The sequence below is a fragment of the Phyllobates terribilis genome, unplaced genomic scaffold (genome assembly GCF_046119375.1).
Source record: "Phyllobates terribilis strain yellow unplaced genomic scaffold, ASM4611937v1 Scaffold_11__3_contigs__length_659146591, whole genome shotgun sequence".
In the NCBI taxonomy this organism is placed as follows: Eukaryota; Metazoa; Chordata; class Amphibia; order Anura; family Dendrobatidae; genus Phyllobates; species Phyllobates terribilis.
In genome coordinates this window covers 134,848,126-134,871,695 of record NW_027362771.1, presented here as the reverse complement: position 1 = coordinate 134,871,695, position 23,570 = coordinate 134,848,126, and the positions used below count along the sequence as shown (strand labels likewise).

Here is a 23,570-nt window from a genome sequence, read left to right as displayed (position 1 = left end):
GCACTGTTCCCATCGATTTGGGCAATCACTGTAATGCCACAACCACCATGGCTGTGGCATTACAGTGAGTGGCAGACAATCCCTGCATGATTGGTGCTCTAAATAGCGCCAGACATGCAGGACACGCTTTTGGTGCACGAACAGTTATCGAACATAACCTCGAACAGCCGAATTTTTTGCAAATCGTTCGGGTTCGTCGAACAACTCGAACACCGCCCAAAACAGCTCGAATTTGAGATTGGCGAACAGTTCTAGTCGAACACCGCTCATCTCTACTCATCAGACCAAATCACAGATTTCCACTGGTCTAATGTCCATTCCTTGTGTTCTTTAACCCAAACAAGTCTCTTCTGCTTGTTGCCTGTCCTTAGCAGTGGTTTCCTAGAAGCTATTTTACCATGAAGGCCTGCTGCACAAAGTCTCCTCTTAACAGTTTTATGCAAATATGAAATCTATGAAATTAGAATATTTTTATGTTTACAGTGTTAGCTGTTGTGGCACTTGTGTCTCCTCAAAGGTATTTTTGGCTTTCGACTGACTTTGCTGTTGCAATAAATAACACTGAGGTTGCACCTGCAGGCAATTAGCACCCTATTCTTGCAGCACTAGAGTCCTTTGTGCACACCTGACCAAAGTAACATGTACATCGATGCCGGTATTTTATCTCTTCAAATACTCTGATATATGGTGTGTGAGATAGCAAAATTAGAAAAGAAGCACTACTAGGATAAAAAAAATCTTTGTCTTCCTATTTATCGTTATACAGTTTTATCAGTCATTACCTTCCTAAGCTTTCACCATTGTTCCAAAGATGTCTATTGTCCAACTTGTACTTTTAAAGACATTTCTTAAATGACAGTTAAACTGGTCATAGTTGTGCACTTAAATATATTCATTCAACACAATTTTGACTTTTTTTTCTGAACATCTGAGCTTTAGTCTCCTTTTCCTAAGCTTTCTGCTCAGATGACTGTAGATATCATTGTGTATACTAAAAAGAGAGAGTCATAACAAACAGCACATAAATATGGAACATACACAAACTCTTAATTATAATTTGTTTAACAGTGATATTAGACCTATGATATAATAACATGTTAGGCATTGCTTAGGATTTGGATAAATACTTTATTTCGCAATCTATTAGCCCAGACCTAAAAGACAATTTCGGGTGAGCTAAGAAGACTCTCATGCTGTGTATGGACCACTCCCTGGGACCAGCATGATGCAGGCAGCTTGCTACAGCTTGTATGAGGTGGATTTGTTTCAGACACTATAGTCTCCTCCCATTCATTCCTCCTCTTAACCCAGCTCTGATGGAACATGTGCAGATCCGTCATCATCACACAGTGTATACACAGCAGGCGTGCTCTCGGATCACATCACCCATCATCCTCATCTTCTTTCCTTAGGGAGGTAAGGTGTATCATTTTATAACCATTGTTTTATTGATGTGTAGCTGAAATGTGCGGCGGGGAGGTGAAGGGGTTTTATGTGCGGTGGTGATGCTGCGTGCACTGGAGGCCTGTCTGATGCTGATGGGATTTTATTCCTAAACAGACTCGACCATGGGATGGAGCACATGTCTGCAGCTGGTGCTCCTGCCAATGTGCTTGTGGTTGGAAATCAGGTGGCATCTAGGTGACCATAAATCATAGAAAGATGAACAACCGCCTTGCAGGACCCAACGTTATTACATTATGAAGCTATTGAGAGTCGGCACCTATTGTATTGTATGGATATAGATGTTATATTACAGAATTGTAAAAAAAAAATGAATAGACTACCTGATTAGAGATGTTGCCTAAAGTGAAACAATTGCTACTTATTATTTCATTTCAGAGTAGATACACTGTATTGACTGGATGAAGAGATCCTTTACGTCTGCGCAACGTGAATGATTCATTTTCTACTGATATCAGCCTCAGGCGCCTGTGAAGGTCGAAAGGTAGAATTGTGGTTAAATCTTGATGTCATTACCCTTTTTGATGGCCCTAGTAAATCTCATTAGGACGATGCAGGTTCCTAATCATATAAGCTGACAGGGAGGATAAAGGGATGAAGGTTGGTGCTACCGCTGGTATAGCGTCTGTGGTATACATCGCTCAGCCACAGGAACGCAAGACCTAGAATAAATAGTCGCAGGAAATATTATTGATTAATGTGTCCGACAAGTTGGAATATTTTGAAAACTCAGTACGGTCCATGCTCGGAGGTAGTGCATTGCCTTTCAAGGGCAGCCTCCATTGCCCCCCTTCCTCCATGTAAACTATGGTAGAGTAAACCCTGCCCTGCTGCTGCTGCCTGCTGCATGAAGCTGTGTGGATTGCCTTGCTTGCAGAGAAGTGCCCTCCTCCTCCCATTCCTCTTATGTCTATTCTCCTCAATGACAAGGATAGGCCCACTTTCATCTGAGTGGAACGCCCCTATTCATTGTATCCTTGTCATCTTTTAAACATGAACTCTCTGGGAGCGCTCCAGCATGGGAACAGCTGCTTTCAAAAGAGAATATAAAGCAATATGTCCAAGAACGTTCAACCTTTTATATGTTAAACAGCAATCACTTTTTGGCCTTTTCAGACATCACAAATACATCTATACACAAACCTTACATGTGCGTGTAATTTAGTGAATCCCTGAGCACTTAAATGCTAGTCTAAGTTATAGCAGGTTAGTCAGGGAATGAATAGCAATTTAGGGTTCTTTAGTTACATTTTAGAATATGACCAAATCTACTTTAAAACTATAGGAACCGGTCAGACATTTGCTTCTATTGTATAACTTTCACCTCACAGATGATTGGTTACTCTGGTTTTGGCAGTTTTGGTGGTTTTACCTAAGCAAGTGAATATGTTTTACTGAACTAAATAGGTTTCCCACATCTTATTTAGGTTATTCTACACTATATATATAAGACATACTTTGTGACCAAGTGGTTAAAGAGGAAATTCTGTAACTACATTAAAGTTGATGATCTACTTCCACTTGGACTGTGCCGTCAACATCTTAGCTTTTACTTTAGCATGGGTACAAAACCTCCAACCTGGGGGTGACATGTGACCCTCAAGGTCCTACTTTGCAGCCCCAACCATATAAACATATTTTTCAAGGAACAGCATGTAGTGTGGGAGCAAGGATGGGTAAATATTGATGGTGTGTCCAGTTCTTTAACCCCCATACATTGGTAGATTGGGGGTCTTCTGACCTAGGTGGCGCTCTAGAAGGGGCTTGATGAGTTGTTAAGGTGTCTTTTCTGATTAGTAGGCCCAGTGCAACATTATTTGATGATGACGTGCTAGACCATCTAACTAATAAATAAAAGGAGGTTCTCCACAAGTCCGATAGCCACAAATGTATTGACTTATTGGAGTAATTTTAGCAACTCATTTAAGCTATGAACCTAATCAGACATTTATGACTTTAGGTATGTATGTATATGTGTTATATATGTCTGATATTTTAATTCCAGCCCCTGGGATTGGTTCAATCTGATGATGTGGGCCTTGGAAGAGAAAATGTTGTACACCGCTGTTCTATAGTATATATCAATTAAACAATTGATTGATTTAGTTCCTTTAACAATGATTGAACCTGGTGTATGTTTGTGTATGTTTCTACTGCGATTAAAGCTCATTGATTTGTTTAGTGAGTACATTACTAATACACACAAAATCTATTTGCTTGATGATGCAATACAGCCATTTTATTGCAAACCTTCAGAGTGGTAATGGCTCTTATTGAAGAGACACTTTAGTAAGGGCAGACTTATTTACAGACAATGTGGACTGTGAAAAAAAAATTAATTAACTGGCTTCCAGAAGGAAAAAGCCTGTCTTATATCAGCCACACCAAATATCCATCCAAAAAGAAGAGAGACCCATCTAGAGGGCAGTGACTGGCTGGATGAGTTGCCTTAGACAAAGTTGATTGAGAGTACTGTAAATTAATAACAGTACATATACCATGGGTATATTAAAGACCACCATTATTTAAATATTTATTTTTAACACATGAATAGTACAGATGAAAATAAGCAAGTTTGTAATATATCTTATTAGAAAAATCTGTTTTTTTTTTCCTACTGAACTGACCATTAATTCTAAAAAATCGCAATTCATGGGTAAAATCTGTCTTCAGTGAATACAGATTTTTCCCTTCAATGAGATAGGCGATAACATTGTCTGCCTTCTCCTCCCCTTCTCCATAACATGAAAGCAACACCGCTTATCTCAGTAATGGGAAAATCTTTCTTCATTACATACAGAATTTACAGATTTTATCCAAGAATTGAGAATGACTGATCAGTCCAGCAGAGAAAGAAGCGGATTTCTCTAATAATATATATTATAAAGTTGCTTATTTTCATGTGTATTATTAATTTAGGAAAGAAACATTAAAACAACAGTTACTTTTTTAATGACTTTGTACTTTTCTTTTGACATGAACTTATATCAGCAGAAATAATTATTTAGTCTAGAGTTGAGCAAAATCATTTTACCTTGTCCATAGTCCATGGCTGCTGGACAAGAACTCTGTGAATCTCCTCCTACCTGCCGGTATTCCTGGTGCCTCTTCTTATTAGTGGTAGTCCTGGTTGGTTCAATATCATGCGTGTGTCGCTCCGCAACAAAGATGTCCTGCTGGATCTGCTAATTAGAAGTGGAGCCAAGGATGTCAGCAGATAGGTTATTCGCCTTTGGTCTGATGGCCACAGACTACAGATGTGACCACTGTACCTGGGTCCTGTGAATCTTGTTGCAAAACTCTAGTTTAGTCCCATAATTTTATATTTTGTTCCTGACTTAGGATTTCTGGTACTATGGCTCTACATATATGCTGTGCATATTTACATACATCCACACAAAGCTGTCTTTAAATGACGTCAATGCATATCCACAAATATAAAATCACAACCTCCATAGGTCCACCATGCACCGAGCAGTACAGCGATTTCCATTACCCTTATCAACCTCTGACCATTGCAGCTCACAATGTAAATCTTAAACTTTCCTATCAGTATGTTTTTTTTTTTTATAGTGATTGGAAATTGGAGCTTCCAGAGAAAAGCCAGTCATACATTGGCAGAACATACACTAAGCAGAAGTTTCCCTTGGTCAGATTCAAATCCAAGACTCCCGTGCTGCAACCCAACAGTACTAACCACTGAGCCACTGAGCTGTCCATGCAATATAATATTATATGAATGACCATAAAACAAATACCTGCTGCAGCTGCAATATTATTATGACTTGTTTGTCTGGAAACATGCCAAAATGCAAGAAGGCCCCGATTCATCAAAGCGATTATGCCAGAATTCTGGCATAAATCACTTTTGAAAGTTGGAACATTTTTGCGCTACTTTCACCCAAAGGGTGTAGCTGGTGGTGGTGAGGGATGATAGTTTGTCATGAATTAGTCCCTTATGCTAGAAATCTTATTCCAGTCTTTAACTGGAGTGACATGTGTGGTGAGGTGCAGCCAACTTTTTAGACATGCCTGATTCAATAAAAGGCACGCACCTCTTAATGAGTAAGGCACCTCTGACTCCAGCACACCCCCTCATCAAGACTGGCATGAACAGCACCATGCTTAATGAATCAGGGCCGAAATGTCTCACCAACCAGAAGGAACGGTGAGAAATATCACAGTATCAGACTGGTCTTTAAAGGTGTCATGTCTTGTAAGTAATGATGTTTAATTGTGTATTAATTGTCATTTGATTTATATTTTAATAGCACCTCATTTTCGTGATCTCTAGTAAGGGTTTGCTGCAACTGTATTCAGTCTAGTCGATTATCTGTAATCTAATAACTGCACTTTACTTATACATCTCATTAGGCCACGTTCACACGTTCAGTATTTGGTCAGTTTTTTTTTTCTGGAGTGGGAGCCAAAACCAGGAGTGGGTGATAAATACAGAAGTGGTGATGTGTTTCTATTATACTTTTCCTCCACTCCTGATTTTGGTTTACAAATACTGATGTAAAATACTGACCAAACACTGAATGTGTGAATGTGGCCCAACACTGATACACAGAAGGAAATGATCAGGACAAGTCTTTTGCTGCTGATGCATTTCCTAGAACTACATACAACTGTAGCAAAAGCCTCAACAAACCTTTAGATGATGTAGGAAAGTTTTCAGCAACCGACAATGTTCTTTTCACTGGCACGAAACTGAAAACATGTAAATGGGGCAGAATCGAAAGTCAATGAGTAAGCTTTATTCCCATAAAACTGGAAAACCCTCCATTATATTTATAGCCTGTTATTTCTTTTAGACAGATAAATTATGGCTCTGTAGTATGGAGCCATATGGGGCTTTGTTTGCCAATGTACAGTCTCTCTGTCTATTGTTTAGAAATAGGAGGAATCATCACATGCCATTCTGTGTATGTTGGCATTACCATCTAATAGATGGCTTATGATAACATGTTTTTGAACAGGAGGAACACATTTAGTAAATTTTTCTAGATTCTATAATTATAATAACTCAAATTATTATATAAAGTGGTTATCTCAGGACGACAAATCTTATCTTTATGCGCAATTAAGGGCAAATGGACTTCATAGAACAATCCTCCTGTAAGGCCACGGCCCCACTGTCAGTATTTGGTCAGTATTTTTTCTCAGGAGTGGGAGACAAAACCAGGAGTGGGTGATAAATGCAGAATTGGTGACTTGTTTCTATTATACCTTTTCTCTGATTGCTCCTCACCTGGTTTTCCCACTCCTGAGAAAAAATACTGACCAAATACTGATAGTGGGGCCATGGCCTTACAGGAGGTATCATTCTATGATCCCCTTTAAATATAAATAAAAGTATATGAAATAACAAAATAATGACTACTAAAGTCCCACTTAAATATTACTTTCTATGGAAGTATATCTAAAAAAAAACCAAGATTCATGATGTTAAGATCTTGACAAAGCCACAGATAGAGGTGGGAAAGCTGGAAATAAACGTTAATGAATGCACATGCTTGGTACATATCGTCCAAATGCCTAAGTGCACTTGTCAGATTTATACGCAAAATGCGGCATTGGATAAAACAGCTGCATTTCTATGGCTACTGAAACTATGGAAATGAACTTTTTTTTTCTTTAATCCCCCGAGGATTGTTGTCACATGATGGAAACTCTACAGCCATTTCGTTTTTTGGCAAACTTTTCAAACAGCTATATTGATAGCTTTGAAGTTTCTTTGAGTATGTCATGTGAATAAGATATTTATGATTATTCAGAATAATTTGTCTTTCCAAATTACAATCCCTTTTCATTTTTGAAGCAGAAAATATGAGATTTGTTCTCTTGTCAAGAAAAAAGTTTTCTTAATGGAAAATTAACTTAATATATTTTTTTAAGAACTGAGCTCCTGAAATGTGATGCGAGGATAGAAGGTAAAGGACGTATATGTGAAAATGGTATATTAGATGTATAGGAAAGAGCTCCTCCACTTACACATGTACAGCCACTTATCTACTCCTGTTACCACTAAATCCTAGTCCTTTTTGGGTCCTGTAGGATCATGTATTAATGCCATTATTTGGATAATTGTTTGGACAAAAAGACTTTTCCGTTTTTATCAGTACATGGTCTTCCCGTGATTTCTGCTGATTTCTGTCGTTCACTAGGGTGGGCTGTAAAGCATCATCCATTGTGCATGTTTTAGGAACATAAGTCATAAAAAAAAAGTAGCTTTGGTACTGTGTAAACTGGTTGAATCTCAGTAAGGCCTCAGTCACACGTCAGTTTTTCTCTTACGAGTGGTATTTGTGTTCTCCATGGATAACTCTCATACCTACGATAGCGAAAAGAGCCATTCACATGTTTGTGTTTTTTCGTGGAACAATAGAGCAAAATCACAAAGACCTGTCCAATTTTGATTTGACTGTCAGATCAAAATCAACAATGCCATTCTATGGGTCAGTGAAAGAATCAGACATCAATCGGATACCATACGAGTGCAGTACGGTTTTATGGGCTGTTAGGTTGGAGAATGTGAAGAATCTTTTTTTTTTCACAAATGAGAAAAACTGGTTTAAATCGGACCAACTCTGATGAAGCTCAGATGAAAATCACTGATGTAACACGGTCCATTTTTCTCTTATGTGATAAAAACTGATGTGTGAATGAGGCCTAAGAGAAACAAAATAATCTTGGAAATCTTGCTATTATTATTTTGTTTCTTTTACTGACAACAATACACGACACTCCTCTCCCACAGACTGGCCGGTCACTCTTTGGCCACGTGCACACATTGAGTATTTAGTGAGTATTTCCATCAGTATTTGTAAGCCAAAACCAGGAGTGGGTGATAAATACAGAAGTGATGACGTGTTTCTATTATACGTCTCCTCTGATTGTTCCTCTCCTGGTTTTGGCTTATAAATACTGAGGTAAAAAACTCACCAAATACTGAATGTGTGCGCGTGGCCTTAGGGTTTGGGTGTGCCCATCTTCACAGGCGCTGCTAAAATTTATATAGATGATATTGCAAGAACTTAACAATGTAGAATTGTGTATAGCTTTGCCAAATACATGTTATAATTTGTAATTTGTGTTGTAAAGACCTTGTTCTTTTTTGTACAAAGACACTTTAGATGGGATAAGGAGGGGGACTTGCTAAAGAAATGTGACACAAATAAAAATGCATGAAAGACTATTTCTACCTTTGCCACAATTTTTGAACAATCTTAATGCATCTAAAATAAAAATTTAGCCAACTTTGCAACAGGCATGGTTAAAAAAGTCCTATTGTTTTGCTTCTACAGCTACTGTTTAGACCCCTGCATCTTCAGTTTTTGGTATCAGACAACACATATTCTGATCTAGCAGTCATTATTGCTTCCATTTGTTTCCTACTGTACACTAAAGTACATTTTGTAGGTGAAGGGATTATTTCTGTCTTTAAAAGTTATCAGTTATGTCATACCGTTCACGAGAACAGGGTTCTGAATGTCCAATCTGAACAGAGCTGTGGCCATACATGCCGACATCTGCTCCATTCATTCTCTATGGGACTGCCAGAGTTAGACAAATACAGCGCTCTGCTTTCTTTTGGCAGTCCGAGTATAAATAGAGTGTTGGTGAGCATGTCTGACCTCCGCTCCATTGAGGCGAACTCTACAGGGCCCTGAACTTGGGATCGTTGAGCGATTCATTGGTCAGATCTCCTGCAACCACCAAGTTGTAAAACTTTCTAAAGTTTGTGAATAGTCTTTATTAAAGAGTTACTCCCATCTTTAGAAGTTATCACCTAGCCTAAGGTTAACTTCTAAAGATGGGAGTAACCCTTTAATTAAGACTAGTCACAAACTTTTGAAAGTTTTACATAGTCTTTTCTAAAGATATAGTTCCTCATCCAGGATCCTTTCAATTTCTTAAATCTAAACCACTTACCGTAATCACTATTTTGGCTCTATTTATAGCTTACACAAGGCCTATAACATTTGTTGAGATCTATCCATCTATCTCTGTATCCATATCTATCTATCCATCTATATCGGTATCCATATGTCTCTGTATCCATCTATCTATCTATTTATGTATGTATGTATGTATGTATGTATCTATCTATCTATCTATCTATCTATCTATCTATCTCATATCTATCTATCTATTTATCTACTGTATATATATATATATATATATATCTATGTATCTATCTATTTATCTATCTATCCATCTATCTATGTCTGTCTTTCTATCTAAAAGTTACATTATCATTGTAGCATATTTTTAATAGTGTCATAAGAATTACGGTTTACAAAAGAAGACTGAGCAACTTAATGTAGGTCTGTCAACAAATTTCGGTTCATTATTAGATAGGTCTCTTAAACCAAGCTGGTGTACTTATTCAAGCATACATGTTTAGTAAAATACTGTTTTTCATTTCAGGCAGGAACATTTTAGAAAAGAACTATACAGCCATTCACAAATTCTGGCCAATAATTCTAACCCTTCAGTAGTCCACCATAAAAACCTTGACTCTCAATATTAAGGTCTACTGTAATCTGGGAAAGTTTTGTGTGGTAACTTTCCTCGTGCTGTGGGAACAATTCTGCATATTCCAGTACTAGCAATGTCCTTCAGAGAAGGCGGCAACATTGAATAAAGCCATTATGCCTCACATAATGAGTTGTGAATGTGAAATAATCCCTCCGAACTAATATTACAGTCATTTTAATCTCATGCTTGGCTTTTACCCAGCAGTTAATAAATATTCTGTACACTCCATTTAAAAATTCCTTTTGAAAGTGAAGCAATGAAGTGGGTGTTAAAATAGCCAAGAAGATTACTTTCATATACTAAAACCTTGTTTTCTAATATGTGAATATATGCCTTCTATTTATTTCATAGATACCAACCACTATGGATCTTTAGAGAAAGTCGCCAGTGATGCCGCAAATATAAACTTAACTATTACTAAAAAGTAAACCTATTTTATCAGATCAACTTTGCTGACAAGATCCAGTATTTGAGGACATTTGTCTTTCTATCTTGAGCCAATACAGAAACTGTATCATACCTTCAGATGCCTAAGAACAGTAAGGTAGCCAAAAGAGAGCTGGACGATGATGTTGTGGATTCGGTTAAGGATCTGCTGTCCAATGAAGATTCATGTGACGAAAGCTTTAAGAAGAGTGAGCTGATGGTCCAGGATGAGTTGGACAAGGACAGAGATATTGAGGATGGATCTGACATTGATGATGAACGTCCAGCCTGGAACAGCAAACTACAGTATATCCTCGCACAAGTTGGCTTTTCCGTTGGCTTGGGAAATGTGTGGAGATTCCCATACTTATGCCAGAAGAATGGAGGCGGTAAGAAATAAATATGCTTTTTATATGATAAATTAACAAATAATAGTTCTATATTATTAACAGCGAAAAATCAAATTAGCACAACTTATCATTAGTTTTGGAGGAATTAAGAGACAGAATACAAAATGAGAGTGATAAAAAAATGTTGTAATGTTACATATGACAATGACAGGCATTACACAGTAATACAAATCTGATTTTTGGTAAAGTACATCTGTAAATCCTCTAGTTTGTTCAATACTATACCATGCTTTTATCTCAGACTCAGTTCAGACTATTTTACGGAGGCCCCGTCTCAGGTTTTTTTTTTTATTATTTTAAATGTCAAGCAAAAATTGAGTTAACGCTATGCAAATAGGCTAAAATAGCAAGTATAAAAAAATGTTCTTTTATGTTACCTTCTGGAGTCTCTTTCTGGTTTTGGTGGAGAATTGATTATCCAGAAATGACTATAAAAAAATTTTCTCTTGTAGTCTTTACCAACCTGTTGCTTCTGAGATTTAGCAGACCAATAAAACTTTTCACAATTTCATTTTTTAGTAGCCCGTTTCCAGGAAGATTAAAGGGATTTTCTGTGAAATTATATTTACCGACATATCTGTAGGGTAGGTCATAAAAATCAGAGATTCCTGGTACCACTACAAATCAGATGATTAAGGGGATTGCGGTACGTCAGAAGGGTCACTGCTCAGTACAATGCGGAGTTGCTGCCAATGGTATAACAAGCTATTTTCTTTACAAATGAATAGAAAGCTACTACAACATCAAAACTTCACCTAGTTAATTATTTTACACCTTATGAAGACTATTATATAAAAGGGAACCTATCACCGGATTTATGCTGCCCAAACTATTGGCACAGGAATCAGAGATCAACTTAATTTTTGCACTTGTGTATGTTTTACTCTCAAACGCTGCACCCGGTCTGGAGTGCTCCAACTAGGATGACTAGTCCAAGAGGCAGGTCCCCGGCGGCTACTCTCTGCCCCACACCCTTAGACTGACAGGACTCTCCCCATACACACATTTTAATTTATGTTTGTATATAATAACGGAGCCTGTCTCTGATTAATGTTGTCCATAGTTCGGGCAGCATGAATCAGCTGCCAGGTTCCCTTTCAGGCTCCAGACCTACTTGTTTTGCAGTTTGTTTTCTTATGGACTATATTTGTATGTACAATGCTAAAATGACTTAAAGATCTATGTTCAGGTTTATTATCTCTACTTTGTAGTAGAATTAAACCTTGTCCCTAATTGTACTTTTATATTCCTTCCAGGGGCTTATCTGGTGCCATATTTAATACTTCTATTAGTTATTGGGATTCCACTTTTCTTCCTGGAGCTTTCTGTGGGCCAGAGAATACGTAGAGGAAGTATTGGGGTCTGGAATTATATCAGCCCTAAAATGGGTGGAATCGGATTTGCCAGCTGTATTGTAAGTATTCATGTTGGTGCTAATTTTGTCAAATTTCCGCTCACTCAGGTGGTCATTTTCACTCAGTGAGCAGAAGCATGAAATAATGGGGTCAAAGAAAAGTGGCAACGCAAATGTAGAATCCAGTCAGCAGGAGGGTAAATTAAATGAGCTTATGCTTCAGATGCTGGAGGGAAAGGAAGCTGACAAGCCAATCTGTCTTGGTCAGGATATTTAGGTATAGGCTTGGGCAACAAACCAAATTATAGGCATGGTGAAACAAGCCTACCTATGACTCTTCATAACTGTAAGCCTAAAAGAAGATTATTTACTTGTACAATATTCTGGTATTAGCCATATCAGTAGATAATGGTGAGACCATGAAGCTAATCCTTTGAATGAAAGGGCCCAGTACTCAGTAAGGAGCCAGATCAAGGGTGAGCATCTCTGGGTCATCCATCAAAAAGGCCGAGCATCCAGTGACTTCAATAGAGTGATTGTATAGCATTCCTGAGTCATAACCTTTAAGAACCCGAGAGCTCCAGCAGTTGTCCAAGGGCAAGGGCACCTTTGTTCAGAGCATCCATGATATAGTACTTTAAGTTCATTATTTGATACTCTTCTCCTTTATGTCAGGCAACTGTATTTATGTATTCATATACCAGGGTTTGTTCACCTGAACCGTACAGTTGGTTTCCCTCATTCCCTCATAAAGTTCATAGTATGAATCTACTTTTACTTTTTATTTCTTTTATCTATATATTTTAGTAACCCTCGTTTCACCATACTGCTGCACGACCAGCTCTACCCTCACCTACTGTATTCTCACCCATCCCTTGTAGACTGTGAGCCCTCGCGGGCAGGGTCCTCTCTCCTCCTGTACCAGTCGGTGACTTGTATTGTTTAAGATTATTATACTTGTTTTTATTATGTATACCCCTTTTCACATGTAAAGCTCCATGGAATAAATGGCGCTATAATAATAAATAATAATAATATTTTATGTACTTATATAGCGCCATTAATTTCCACAGAGCTTTACATCACCACTTTTTTACTTAAAATCAATACCAATGTGGGTTCCCACTAGAAGAGCTGGGTTAATGTATTGTTTAAAAATTGCAGAATAATTAGGACATATCATATATTTGTTTAAGTTTGATTGTAATCAATGTCTTATCTAGCAAGAATAATTGTCCTGCCGCACATGCGATAAGGATATAAGCTGAAAAATTTCTATAAATATAGTAATGAATAGCGAGAGGTGTATGCATCACTCTGATAGAAAGTTTGAATTTGAATTTCAGGCTTTTATTCTTAAATAAATGGGGTTATCCACTATTTAGCTCAAAGGTTCAGCTATGTATGAAATAACAAACTATACTTTCTTATTCCCGATTCAGCGAGATGTCTCTGCCATTGGCCCAGTATCTGTTGTTTGGCTGCAGCGGTGACATCACTTTGATAATACTGTATTGAATCACTGATATCAGCAGCTCCTGCCCTCTAAATCGAGCCGATTGGCTGCAGCACTATTGACAGGATGTTACCGCTGTAGCCAATCCACAGGGACTGGATGAAAGGCGGAGATGCCTCGCTGGACTTGGTAAAGAAAAGTATAGCTCAGTTTGTTATTTTCTACATACCTGAGCTGTTAGCTAAATATAACTGAATAAGGACAATCCCTTTAATGACATCTAAAATAGGATGTATAATTGTCCACTTCAATTGCATGCACTTACCTGAATGAAATATTGCATTGCGACTGTTGATATATGCAGTCACTCTGATGGCCATTTATTACACAGTCATGGGACTCTGCATCTTTATTAAAGGGGTCCTCTGGTTTTTAAAATCCATTGTTGTATGGCCTAATAAGGGATTCTGGGTTAATAGAGGGTCCACTGTTGAGAATCCTGATCTTTTGGCCAGTGTAGAGTGGTTGTAAAGAGCATCACTTGTTCTGGAGGATACTTGGGATCAGCTTATTCAATGGCTAATAGTCAGTAGATAAGTATTTAGAAGCCTATAGTCTTAGGCTAGGGTCACACCAACATATTTTCTCTCATCCGAGAGAATCAGTCAGATGCTAATCACACTCTGATCACAGTGTGATCTGATTCTCTCGGATGATAGAATGGATTAAAAACATTCTCCATCTTCACCATTCTGTCAGTCTGTGAAAATCGGACTGCACTCAGTTGTCATCTGAGCGCAGTCCGATGCTTTGCACAGGCTTATTGACTTGCATGACCGAGTGTGATCCGAATATCGGATGCAAATCGTGCATGTTGCGAATTTTTCCTTGTGCAGACTTGGACCGAGGAAGAAAAACGGACATGTGCATGGCCTCATAGACTAACATTGGTCCAAGTGTGATCCGATGTTTTCTCGCATCGCACTCGGACCAAAAATACGATCGTCTGCTCGAGCCCTTAGATAACAGTTTCAGTATCTCTGATTAGGACCTTCCCAAGTTTATAGTTTGCATTTTCATGAAGAATATTTATATCTTTATCAATTTAATTTGAGAAGATTAACGCAAAAAAATGTGCAGGGTACGTTATTTCATTCTATTACAAAAGCTGGTCACATAATAGTAAAATAGTTTTAGATTAAATGGAAATTTCCTGCAGTGAAAGTGGAACAATTATTAAAACTGCTTTATTTTCCAATGTAGAAGGATTTATGAAGCAATTCATCATCAGGGAGTTATCTGTAGGGGAGGGAATGACATGTGAACCCTCATGTTCAGTGATAGCGAACCACTGACACTTATTCTGTAGTATAATCTTCTTCATTGCATTCATCGTTTTTTTCAATCCACGGGTCACATTGGCACATGGTGCTGTAATTATAAAAAGACAGCATTATGACATGATGTGGGCTGCAAACATATTATTTCTATTACTAACCTAATTGTTGTTGTTTCCATACATCTGTACTCATACACTTGATCTATTTCACAGGTCTGCTTGTTTGTGGCTCTCTACTACAATGTCATTATTGGATGGAGTCTCTTTTATTTCTCACAGTCCTTCCAACATCCTCTGCCTTGGGACCAATGCCCTTTGGTGAAAAATGCTTCTTATACCTGTGAGATATTAACATGCTGTTATTTACTTGCATTAAAATGCATCCCATAGTGTAGATATTGATAAGGGTATGTTCACATGGGTAGGATCAGCAGTGGATTTACTGGTCGGAAAACTATCTGAATATTTCACTACCAGCATTGAGGAAGGACCTTTATGAATTCTCATTCATAAGCTACATAGAAAATCCACAGCAGTTTTTGATGGAAATTTTCATGCATTTACACAGCAAAATCCATGATTTGGAACAGAGTTTGTTGCTGTCCACCAAACCAATGCTTTCTTATAGGTACTTGTAGGTAACTCTTAAAGGAAACCTATCACCTGTAAAAAAAAAAAGCTATTAACCTCAGATATGGGGTTAATTTGGAGGATAATAGCATTCTGAACCTGCCCGGCGCCTGCACTTTGAGCCCCGCTGCCAGGAGGAAATGAAATTTATTCCTCCCATCAGTGTTCTGGTTTCAGTCAAGGGGGAGGTGCCGGTTGGTGCAGGTTCAGTCACCACACTGTGTTTGTGTATAGAGAGCAGCAGCTGTAACCGCGCCCCCTGCACTGACTGACAGCATCTCAGTATTAGAGCTGGCTGTCAGTCAATGTCAGGGGTGCAGTTACAGCAGCTGCTCTCTATACACAGAGTGGTGACTGAACCCATGCCAGTGCCATCCCCATGACTGATCACAGAATGATGCCAGAAGGAATAAAGTTAATTTCTTCCCGGCATCGGGGCTCAAAGTGCAGGCGCCTGGCAGGTTCAGAACGCAATTAGCCTGCAGATTAGCCGAATAGCTGCAGGTTAATGGCGTTTTTTTCATGTGACAGGTTCCCTTTAAGGCACATCATTCTTGTTTTCTATAGGCAGCAGTAGGGATAGCTTAGATATAATGATTAGTGTTGAGTGAATTTGTTCGGCATTTCAAATTTGGGTTTGTGTTCGGGGTTACGGCTTGTTCGCGCCAAAAAAATCGGCTCCGCCCATGAACATCCCTGATTTGCCACGCTGTCACGTAGATAATAACATTTGCGTGACAATGTGGCAAATCAGGGATGTTCATGTGCGGAGCCAATTTTTTGGCGCGAACAAGCCGGAACCCCGAACATAAACCCGAATTTGAAATGCCGAACAAATTTGCTCAACACTGATAATGATATTTCATAAATGTGTAATTTTTTTAACTCTTAAAGCAGATACCATAGTATAATGTAGCGGATATATAATTGGCGCAACCTGTGCAGCCGTGCAGGGGCCCACCTCCAAAGCAGCTGGAATTGTGCATTATGATGAGCTATTGGACTGCAAACGGTCCATATATTGTTCTTGCACAGGGGCCGTCTTCTGTCAGTGTCCGCCAGTGCAGGTCGCCATTTTCTCCCAGTTTCAGTGGCGCATTTGTTTCCTGCTGAATCAAACAGTGGTTGTTTTCTGGAGCGGAGGTGTCGTTTTTGAATCTTCTCAATGCAATTTTCTTAATCTTTTCAGTGCATGTCTATGAGACTCAGAACTAGATTTCCATTTCCTGATTCTCATAGACTTGTACTGAAAGAGTAACCACCGCTGCACACAGTGAAATGACAGGTTACAGATGGTGCAACAATGCACAGGAGTGCCGCTGAAACTAGCAGAAGATAGCAACCGGTGAGTATGCTACTACCGTCATGACACTTACACACATTATACCTAATAAAGATCACTGAAGTGGTGCTTTATGTAGACTTTAAATGGGTTATCCACAACTAGATAACCCCTTATTAATGGGCTCAGAGAGGTAAATAATAATAAAAAAAAATTGATGCAAACCTTCCAGATTGGCTCCTCCATAGTCAGTGCTGCGTCCCCTACTGGTCCATTGGGATCAACATCTGGCAGGGGCAGCATGTAAGCGCTACAGCCAATCATTAGTCACTGATCAGCTGTAGTGCTTACATTTTGTTCAAGCCAAACCCCCCCAAAAAAATTGGGTAGAAAAATATGTATATTTTTATCACCTCTCTGAACCCATTAACATTGGGTTATTTATGCACTAAGTGGGGTTTAAATAGTTGCAAACTCCAGCAAGCTTATCGTGTGTTACACATCTAGAAGAATTCATACTATTCATACTAAAGTTTTATTGTTTTTCAGATATTGAACCTGAATGCGAGAAAAGTTCTGCAACTACTTACTATTGGTACAGAGAGGCTTTAAATATATCCAACTCAATCACAGAAGGTGGAGGCCTCAACTGGAAGATGACTCTGTGCTTACTAGCTGCATGGATAATGGTGTGTCTCGCTATGATCAAAGGCATTCAGTCTTCAGGCAAAGTGAGTATATATGAGCAGTCCTGTGACATCCTCTGTGTGCTGACAACAGGTTTATAAGTTCGTAAAAAGGGGCAGGGAAACCATTTTAATAACGTATTATTGTAAGTATATTGAGATTACGATATATTGTTACCATAAAATGTACAGTATGTAACAAATCATGCAATATACAATTCTTATTCACAGTATATAGAAAAATTATGGCATGATTCGTTAGGACTGGCGTTTTGCACACTAATCATAATAAAAGGCGTGCGGGAATACGATGCACCAAATTTTCAGAGGAACATGCCACATGAATTTGGCGCACTTTATCAGTGTGTTGAATTTGGTGTTCTGCTGTATCCAAGCTCCATCCTGCCCTGACTTCTCTCTAGCTCTGCCCATTTTGGCAAAGCTGCCTGAAACTTGCGTGTAAATGGCAAAAGTTGAAGATTTCTGGCCAGCTCCTTGTTGCTCAAAAACTCTGCGACATTTCAAAGTGTTTTACCCCAGTTTTCCGGCATAAACACTTTGATGATTCAGAGCCTTCGTTTTTTTCCAAGTTACTTTTGCTGTCACAGCATAGAATGTAGTTGAGGGCGTATTTGATGTAGGCAAAGGAAAATGAAATTTTTCAAAAGCCCATTTCACAAATAATAAGATTCACAAATAACTTGTACTAAGGATTTAAAAGGTTATTTAAAAAAAAAAAAAGTTATCGCCATAACATATAGGGATATGTTACCGCTCACTGAGAGTCTAGCAGCTGGGATCGATAGCGATCTTGAGATTGGAGCTCTGGAATCCCCAGAACAGGGCTCTGAATGGAGTAAAGGTGCCAATGCTCGACCTACACTACATTCATTGTTTATGGGATATCTAGAAATAGCAGAGCGCGGTACTGCCCGTCGAATAAACAATGAATAAATCAGAGGCCAATCATGTGCACCTCCAGGATGGGGCTGCAGAGCCCTGTTCTTGGCATTCCAGGGCCCTAATCTTGGGATCGCTGTGGTCCAATGCTGGGACGGTCAACAATCAACAGGTTGTCCTCTTTTCCACAGATAGCGGATAACTTGTATTTTTAAGGAATAACCATTTAACTGCAAATTTTGGCTGCATGTTGCATACCTTAGCTAATCTTTTTGAGAAGTAGTAAACCTTTACCATTTTTCTGAATGTAAATATGAAAATGACCATTCACAGACAGCAAGCTGATCTTAAAATGGTAAAAAATGAAACCAAAATATTAAAAAGTAGCCAAAATTTTTACTGAATTATGTTATATATTAAAATTGTTAGGAGATTCATGCTTCCTGCAATACCGGTAAATGCTCCCTTGGCACAAACAGCTATCTTCCATCCTGTTGTGCTATTCTGCATTTGATTGACAAGCCTTTCCCTATTTGTGTTGATAGAGACCTGTCAATCAACCTGAGCCAAGCAGCCCTTATGCCTTCTCCCTGTTCCTGGCTCACTAATAAACAATTGTATGTTTTCTCTGAAGTTCAACATCATTTTGGAGTAAAAAGTAGCAGCTTGTAAAAAGGGAGCCTGTTCCTTTTTGTACTGCCTGTGGTTCACCGAAAAAAAAAATCTCCTGACCCTTTAGGCTCATCTGTCACTTGAATATGCCACCCTGTTGAAGCCAGTCAGACATTTCTCCTGCGGTGGCTGACAGTCATTCTGATGAATGGGTCTCCATGTAGTACATGGAAGGCTTGTGTCCACCAAAGCGGGAGCGCTTACAGAGCAGATTTCCTTTTAGGCTCCAACAGGCCGGTTTAGAGCTCGGGTTTCCCTTTATGAATCCATATAATTTGAAACATGTCTGAGAGCTGCAACTAGTGTATATATCCAGCTCATTTATGTAGGGTCTTTTATAATTCATCTTTGGCATCTATAGACCATCCTTTACCAGATAGAAGCAATGACTCAATGTACTCCTTTGAATGACGGATGCCAAAATGTGGCATTTGTCATAACTTTTCACTATAGATATACGGAGGGCAAAACGCAGTGTGAAAAGAACCTGAATTATAAAATCTTTGAGCAATGTTGAAGGACAGCAGTGCTGCTAGAAGTATGGGGAACTGAGGTTGTAATGTTTTGCATAGGTGTGGGTCCTCAAAGTCAATTCCACTGGGGCACCTAATGTACCCATAGATATGACAACCATTCCAGGGATCCCTGCCTACTTATGCCCAGGCAGCTTAGCTGGCCAAGCCACATGGATGAGATCAAAACATATAACAATCTCAGAAAGAAGGACCGTGAAACTAGGATAGGACTGTGACAATGTCTAATATGTTCTGTATTTGTGTTCCCCAGGTCATGTATTTCAGTTCTCTTTTTCCATATGTGGTTCTAACCTGTTTCCTCGTGAGAGCTTTGCTCTTAAATGGCTCAGTTGATGGCATCCGACACATGTTTACTCCAAAGGTAAGAGTTTATAGTCAGATAGTCAGAGTCACAAGTACTTGACCGTTTTCCATTTCTTTTATTTTCTGTACGTTTTGCCAAAAGCAAGCACAGAGGTTGATTGTTCACTAGGTATTATTAAAGGGAACCTGTCACCAGGTTTTTCCCATATAAAGTATGGCGAGTATCGTAAGTCCTCTGTTACAGCATTCTAGAATGCTGTATATATGTCCCCAATCCGCTCTGTATAACACAATAAATAGTTTTTTTTATACTCAGCTATGGCACTGGTCTGGATCAGGCGCCTACTCTCTTCTTGAGATCACCGTCCTACTCCTTGCTTTGTGTGGATGACGCGTCCGTAGATGAGTATAATAAAAGATATTTTTTGTGTTTTACCGAGCGCATTGGGGACATATATATACTACATTCTAGAATGCTGTAACAGAGGGCTTACAGATGCTGGCCCTACTTTATATGGGGAAAACCTAGTTCCCTTTAAACTCATGATGTTATCATTCACAAATCTAAGAAAGCAAATGCTACTCATAAAGCTGTTCTAGCTGTATAAGACTCTATTAGCACCATGTTTAGGTTATATATCCTGTATACACATTATAAATATCTGCACACACGCAACTGTATAGCATATAGTTGTGTATGTGTGCCAAAACTTCCATTGCAAAAAATATATATATATACATATATATTTTTTTAAATGACACACACAGCACAATGCAGGAAGATATCTTTTAGAAGAAACAGCATCTTGACACCTAACCCGAAATTAACAGTGGCTTGTTCAGTTTTCTTTGAAATGGTATACTTAAAGGGGTTGTCTACTACTCTACTACTATCATCGGATAGCACTCGCTCCAATGTTATTGACTAGCCCAGGGGATGGGGGATGACTCGGTTACCCGGGCCTTTAGCCTTAAGGAGGTCGCGGTGGTTGGCTCCCGGGTCCGTACTCTGGTGTAGATATCAAGTTTATAAAAGTTCGTGACGCCACCTATGGTTTCTGATGATATTCACCAGCGCTGCGCAGTCCACTGAGGCCGGTGATAAGGCTGCTAGATGGTATGGCTCCCCACAGGTGGAGCTAGGCCTCAGGGCAGGGTACGGACGGGGTATGCAGGACGGAGAGACTCAGCTGGGTCAGAGCAAGAACAGGGACGGACACAATAGTCACTTCAGTACCTTTTACTGATGGAAATTCAGGCACTCCCCGGAGCACTGTAGGGTGAAGGGTGTATGTCCGGATCCTCCCCAATGAGCGGGTTTTGGGCCTCCTGTTTCTTGCCTCTGCGTAGTAAGTTTCTGACCTGCCTGGAGCTAGGCCTAACTTTGTCTCTGTCCTGCGCTGGCTGACCTTGTGGTAGGGCCTTCTCTTGGAGTGCACGCTCCCAACCTACGGGGCCTATGTGTCTCCTGGCTCTGGTACGTATCAAAACTTTAGCGATCCTGGGACTTGTAGTTCTCCAGGGATTCCGGTTTATCTTACTGGGTCATGGAGATCCCGAAAAGCTTCGGACCCGGTGTCCGGTAACTGCTTCTTCGGGGTGAGCTAGTTAAGCTCCTCTGCCCCCTATGAACTAACTCTCTCTACTCGCCTTCGGCCTACTCGGGCCCTCAATAGGCTACTCACACTAACGGCAGCTTGCCCCGCTTCACCGATCTTATGGCGCCGACACACCTAAATCTCACCTCTCTGAGCTACAACTGAGTCTAGAATACGCTCCACCGCAGACTGACCTCTCTCAGGCTTCTACTGCTGGAACCCTCTCAACAAGTTTGCTCCCTGTCAGTTCCAGTGTAGACTAACTGAGCTCGACTCTGCATTCAGGTTTGTACTTGCTGAACTCTCCAGAGGAACTGAGCTGCCTCGCTCCACCTTCCCTATTTATCTATCCATAACGGGCTCCCTCTGGTGGTCTGAGGTGGAAGGTGGAGATGTGTGAATGGTTATGGGGGCCTCTTGTGGAGGAATCCTTTAATACACCCTTCTAGGATTTGTGATACCAAGCACAGCTGGGCTTCACATTCCCCCCTAGTTAAACTCAGCACTCCCGTGCTGAAGTACATTTTATATAACAGTAACAATAGGAACTTAAGCAATACAAGAACAATCTTCCCTTTATGGGAGGCACAAATCTTAAAACGTTACATAACAATAACAAAGCAGAGTGTCCTCAGAATTCAAGTCTCTTATGGTGAGGTTCCCAGAAAGGATGTCCATCTCACAAGGTAGAGTACTTTGGTGGTTTTGAGGGACCTGTCCTAAACCCTCTACGTAGGCCCTGGGGTGGCTGCAGGGCATGAAGATCCTGAGTTGGACCTCCTAGAGAGCCACTCCAGACAGGTTTTCCTTCTGAGGTCACCTAAAGGGCACTCCAGGGAGCGCAATTATATACAATAAAAGTTTTTGGGCTGCACACAGTCCTCAGCCACGAAGTTCATTATGTAGGCATAAAGAATTAATAGGAAAAAGCACAAATTGATAAGCATGCATGAAATTATACAACTATGCAGTACATCACAATTTAATATACAATACTCCAGGGGTAACTATCTGCACTCTCTGAAATTTTGCTACTTTACTCAGTGTACCTAGCAGGGGGTTTACCTCTCGTGCTGCGTACTGATCTGTGTAGTGCTGTGGTTGGTGGAGTGTCAGTGTCTGTATCCTCAGTTACTCTATCAGTTCTACGTGTAAGCATGTTGTAAAGCTGCCTTAACCTCTCTCTTGGACTGGCAAGTCTACCATTGGCTGGGCCTTCTTGCTCTGCTCCTGCCGGGGATCCTTCATTAGGGGATACTTCTTGAGCTGGCTCTTCTGCAGCACTTACAGGTACAACTTGCTGTGGAGGGTTTTCTAGCTGTTCATAGAATTGGAGTACAGGAATGATTACTGCATCTCCTATCTGAGGCCAATCAGCTGGCAAGTCTCCAAGGTCAGTGTGTATCACCACTTCTTTAGGTTCTTCCTGGATTGTGAGAGCCACTTTTTTTTGGGGTTTCAGTAATTCTGGACACAACTTTAAGTGGTCCCTGGACACTGTAGCAGATGTTTTTCCTCCATCACGACTGATTATGCATGTCTTTTTGTTGTCAAATCTTGACGGTAACACAGTGTAGGGTTCTTTTTCCCACTGGTCACGTTTGTGGTTACGTCTTTTCCTTTTTAGTACTGTTTCACCAAGTGTGAAAGGTTCTGCTGGTGCGTTTTTGTTGTAGTGCATTTCCTGCTTTTCTCTCACCCGAGTAAGACTGTCCTTGACACAAGCTTGTACCCTTCTGAACTGCTCTTGTCTGGTCTTGTCCCAGTCCTCAGTGGTCATATCAGTTTCAGGTTCAACAACACCAAGCTCCAGATCCATGGGCAGCTTTCCTGGCCTTGCCCGCATGAGATATGCCGGAGTGCAATTGGTGGAACTGACTGGTATATGATTGTGCAGATCCACTAGGTCTGGTAGTAGGTCTGGCCACTGGTTTCTCTCCTCAAGTGGTATGGTATTTAGCAGGTCG

The 23,570-nt window shown here is 39.8% G+C and overlaps 1 protein-coding gene across 2 annotated transcripts in view; it reads left to right on the top strand.

Moving 5' to 3' along the window:
• Positions 1–1,266: 1,266 nt before the first annotated feature.
• Positions 1,267–23,570, top strand: part of SLC6A15 (solute carrier family 6 member 15) — a 63,731-nt gene continuing 41,427 nt past the window's right edge. The window contains exons 1-7 of one of the 2 annotated variants that reach the window (XM_073651621.1): positions 1,274–1,416; positions 1,843–1,948; positions 10,363–10,826; positions 12,104–12,261; positions 15,210–15,336; positions 17,458–17,639; positions 19,953–20,063. In XM_073651621.1, the coding sequence (XP_073507722.1) occupies positions 10,538–10,826; positions 12,104–12,261; positions 15,210–15,336; positions 17,458–17,639; positions 19,953–20,063 (867 nt within the window). In that variant the 5' untranslated portion in view covers positions 1,274–1,416; positions 1,843–1,948; positions 10,363–10,537. Of the gene's footprint in view, positions 1,417–1,842; positions 1,949–10,362; positions 10,827–12,103; positions 12,262–15,209; positions 15,337–17,457; positions 17,640–19,952; positions 20,064–23,570 lie in introns of both variants that reach the window. The other variant, XM_073651620.1, reaches the window with a different exon arrangement.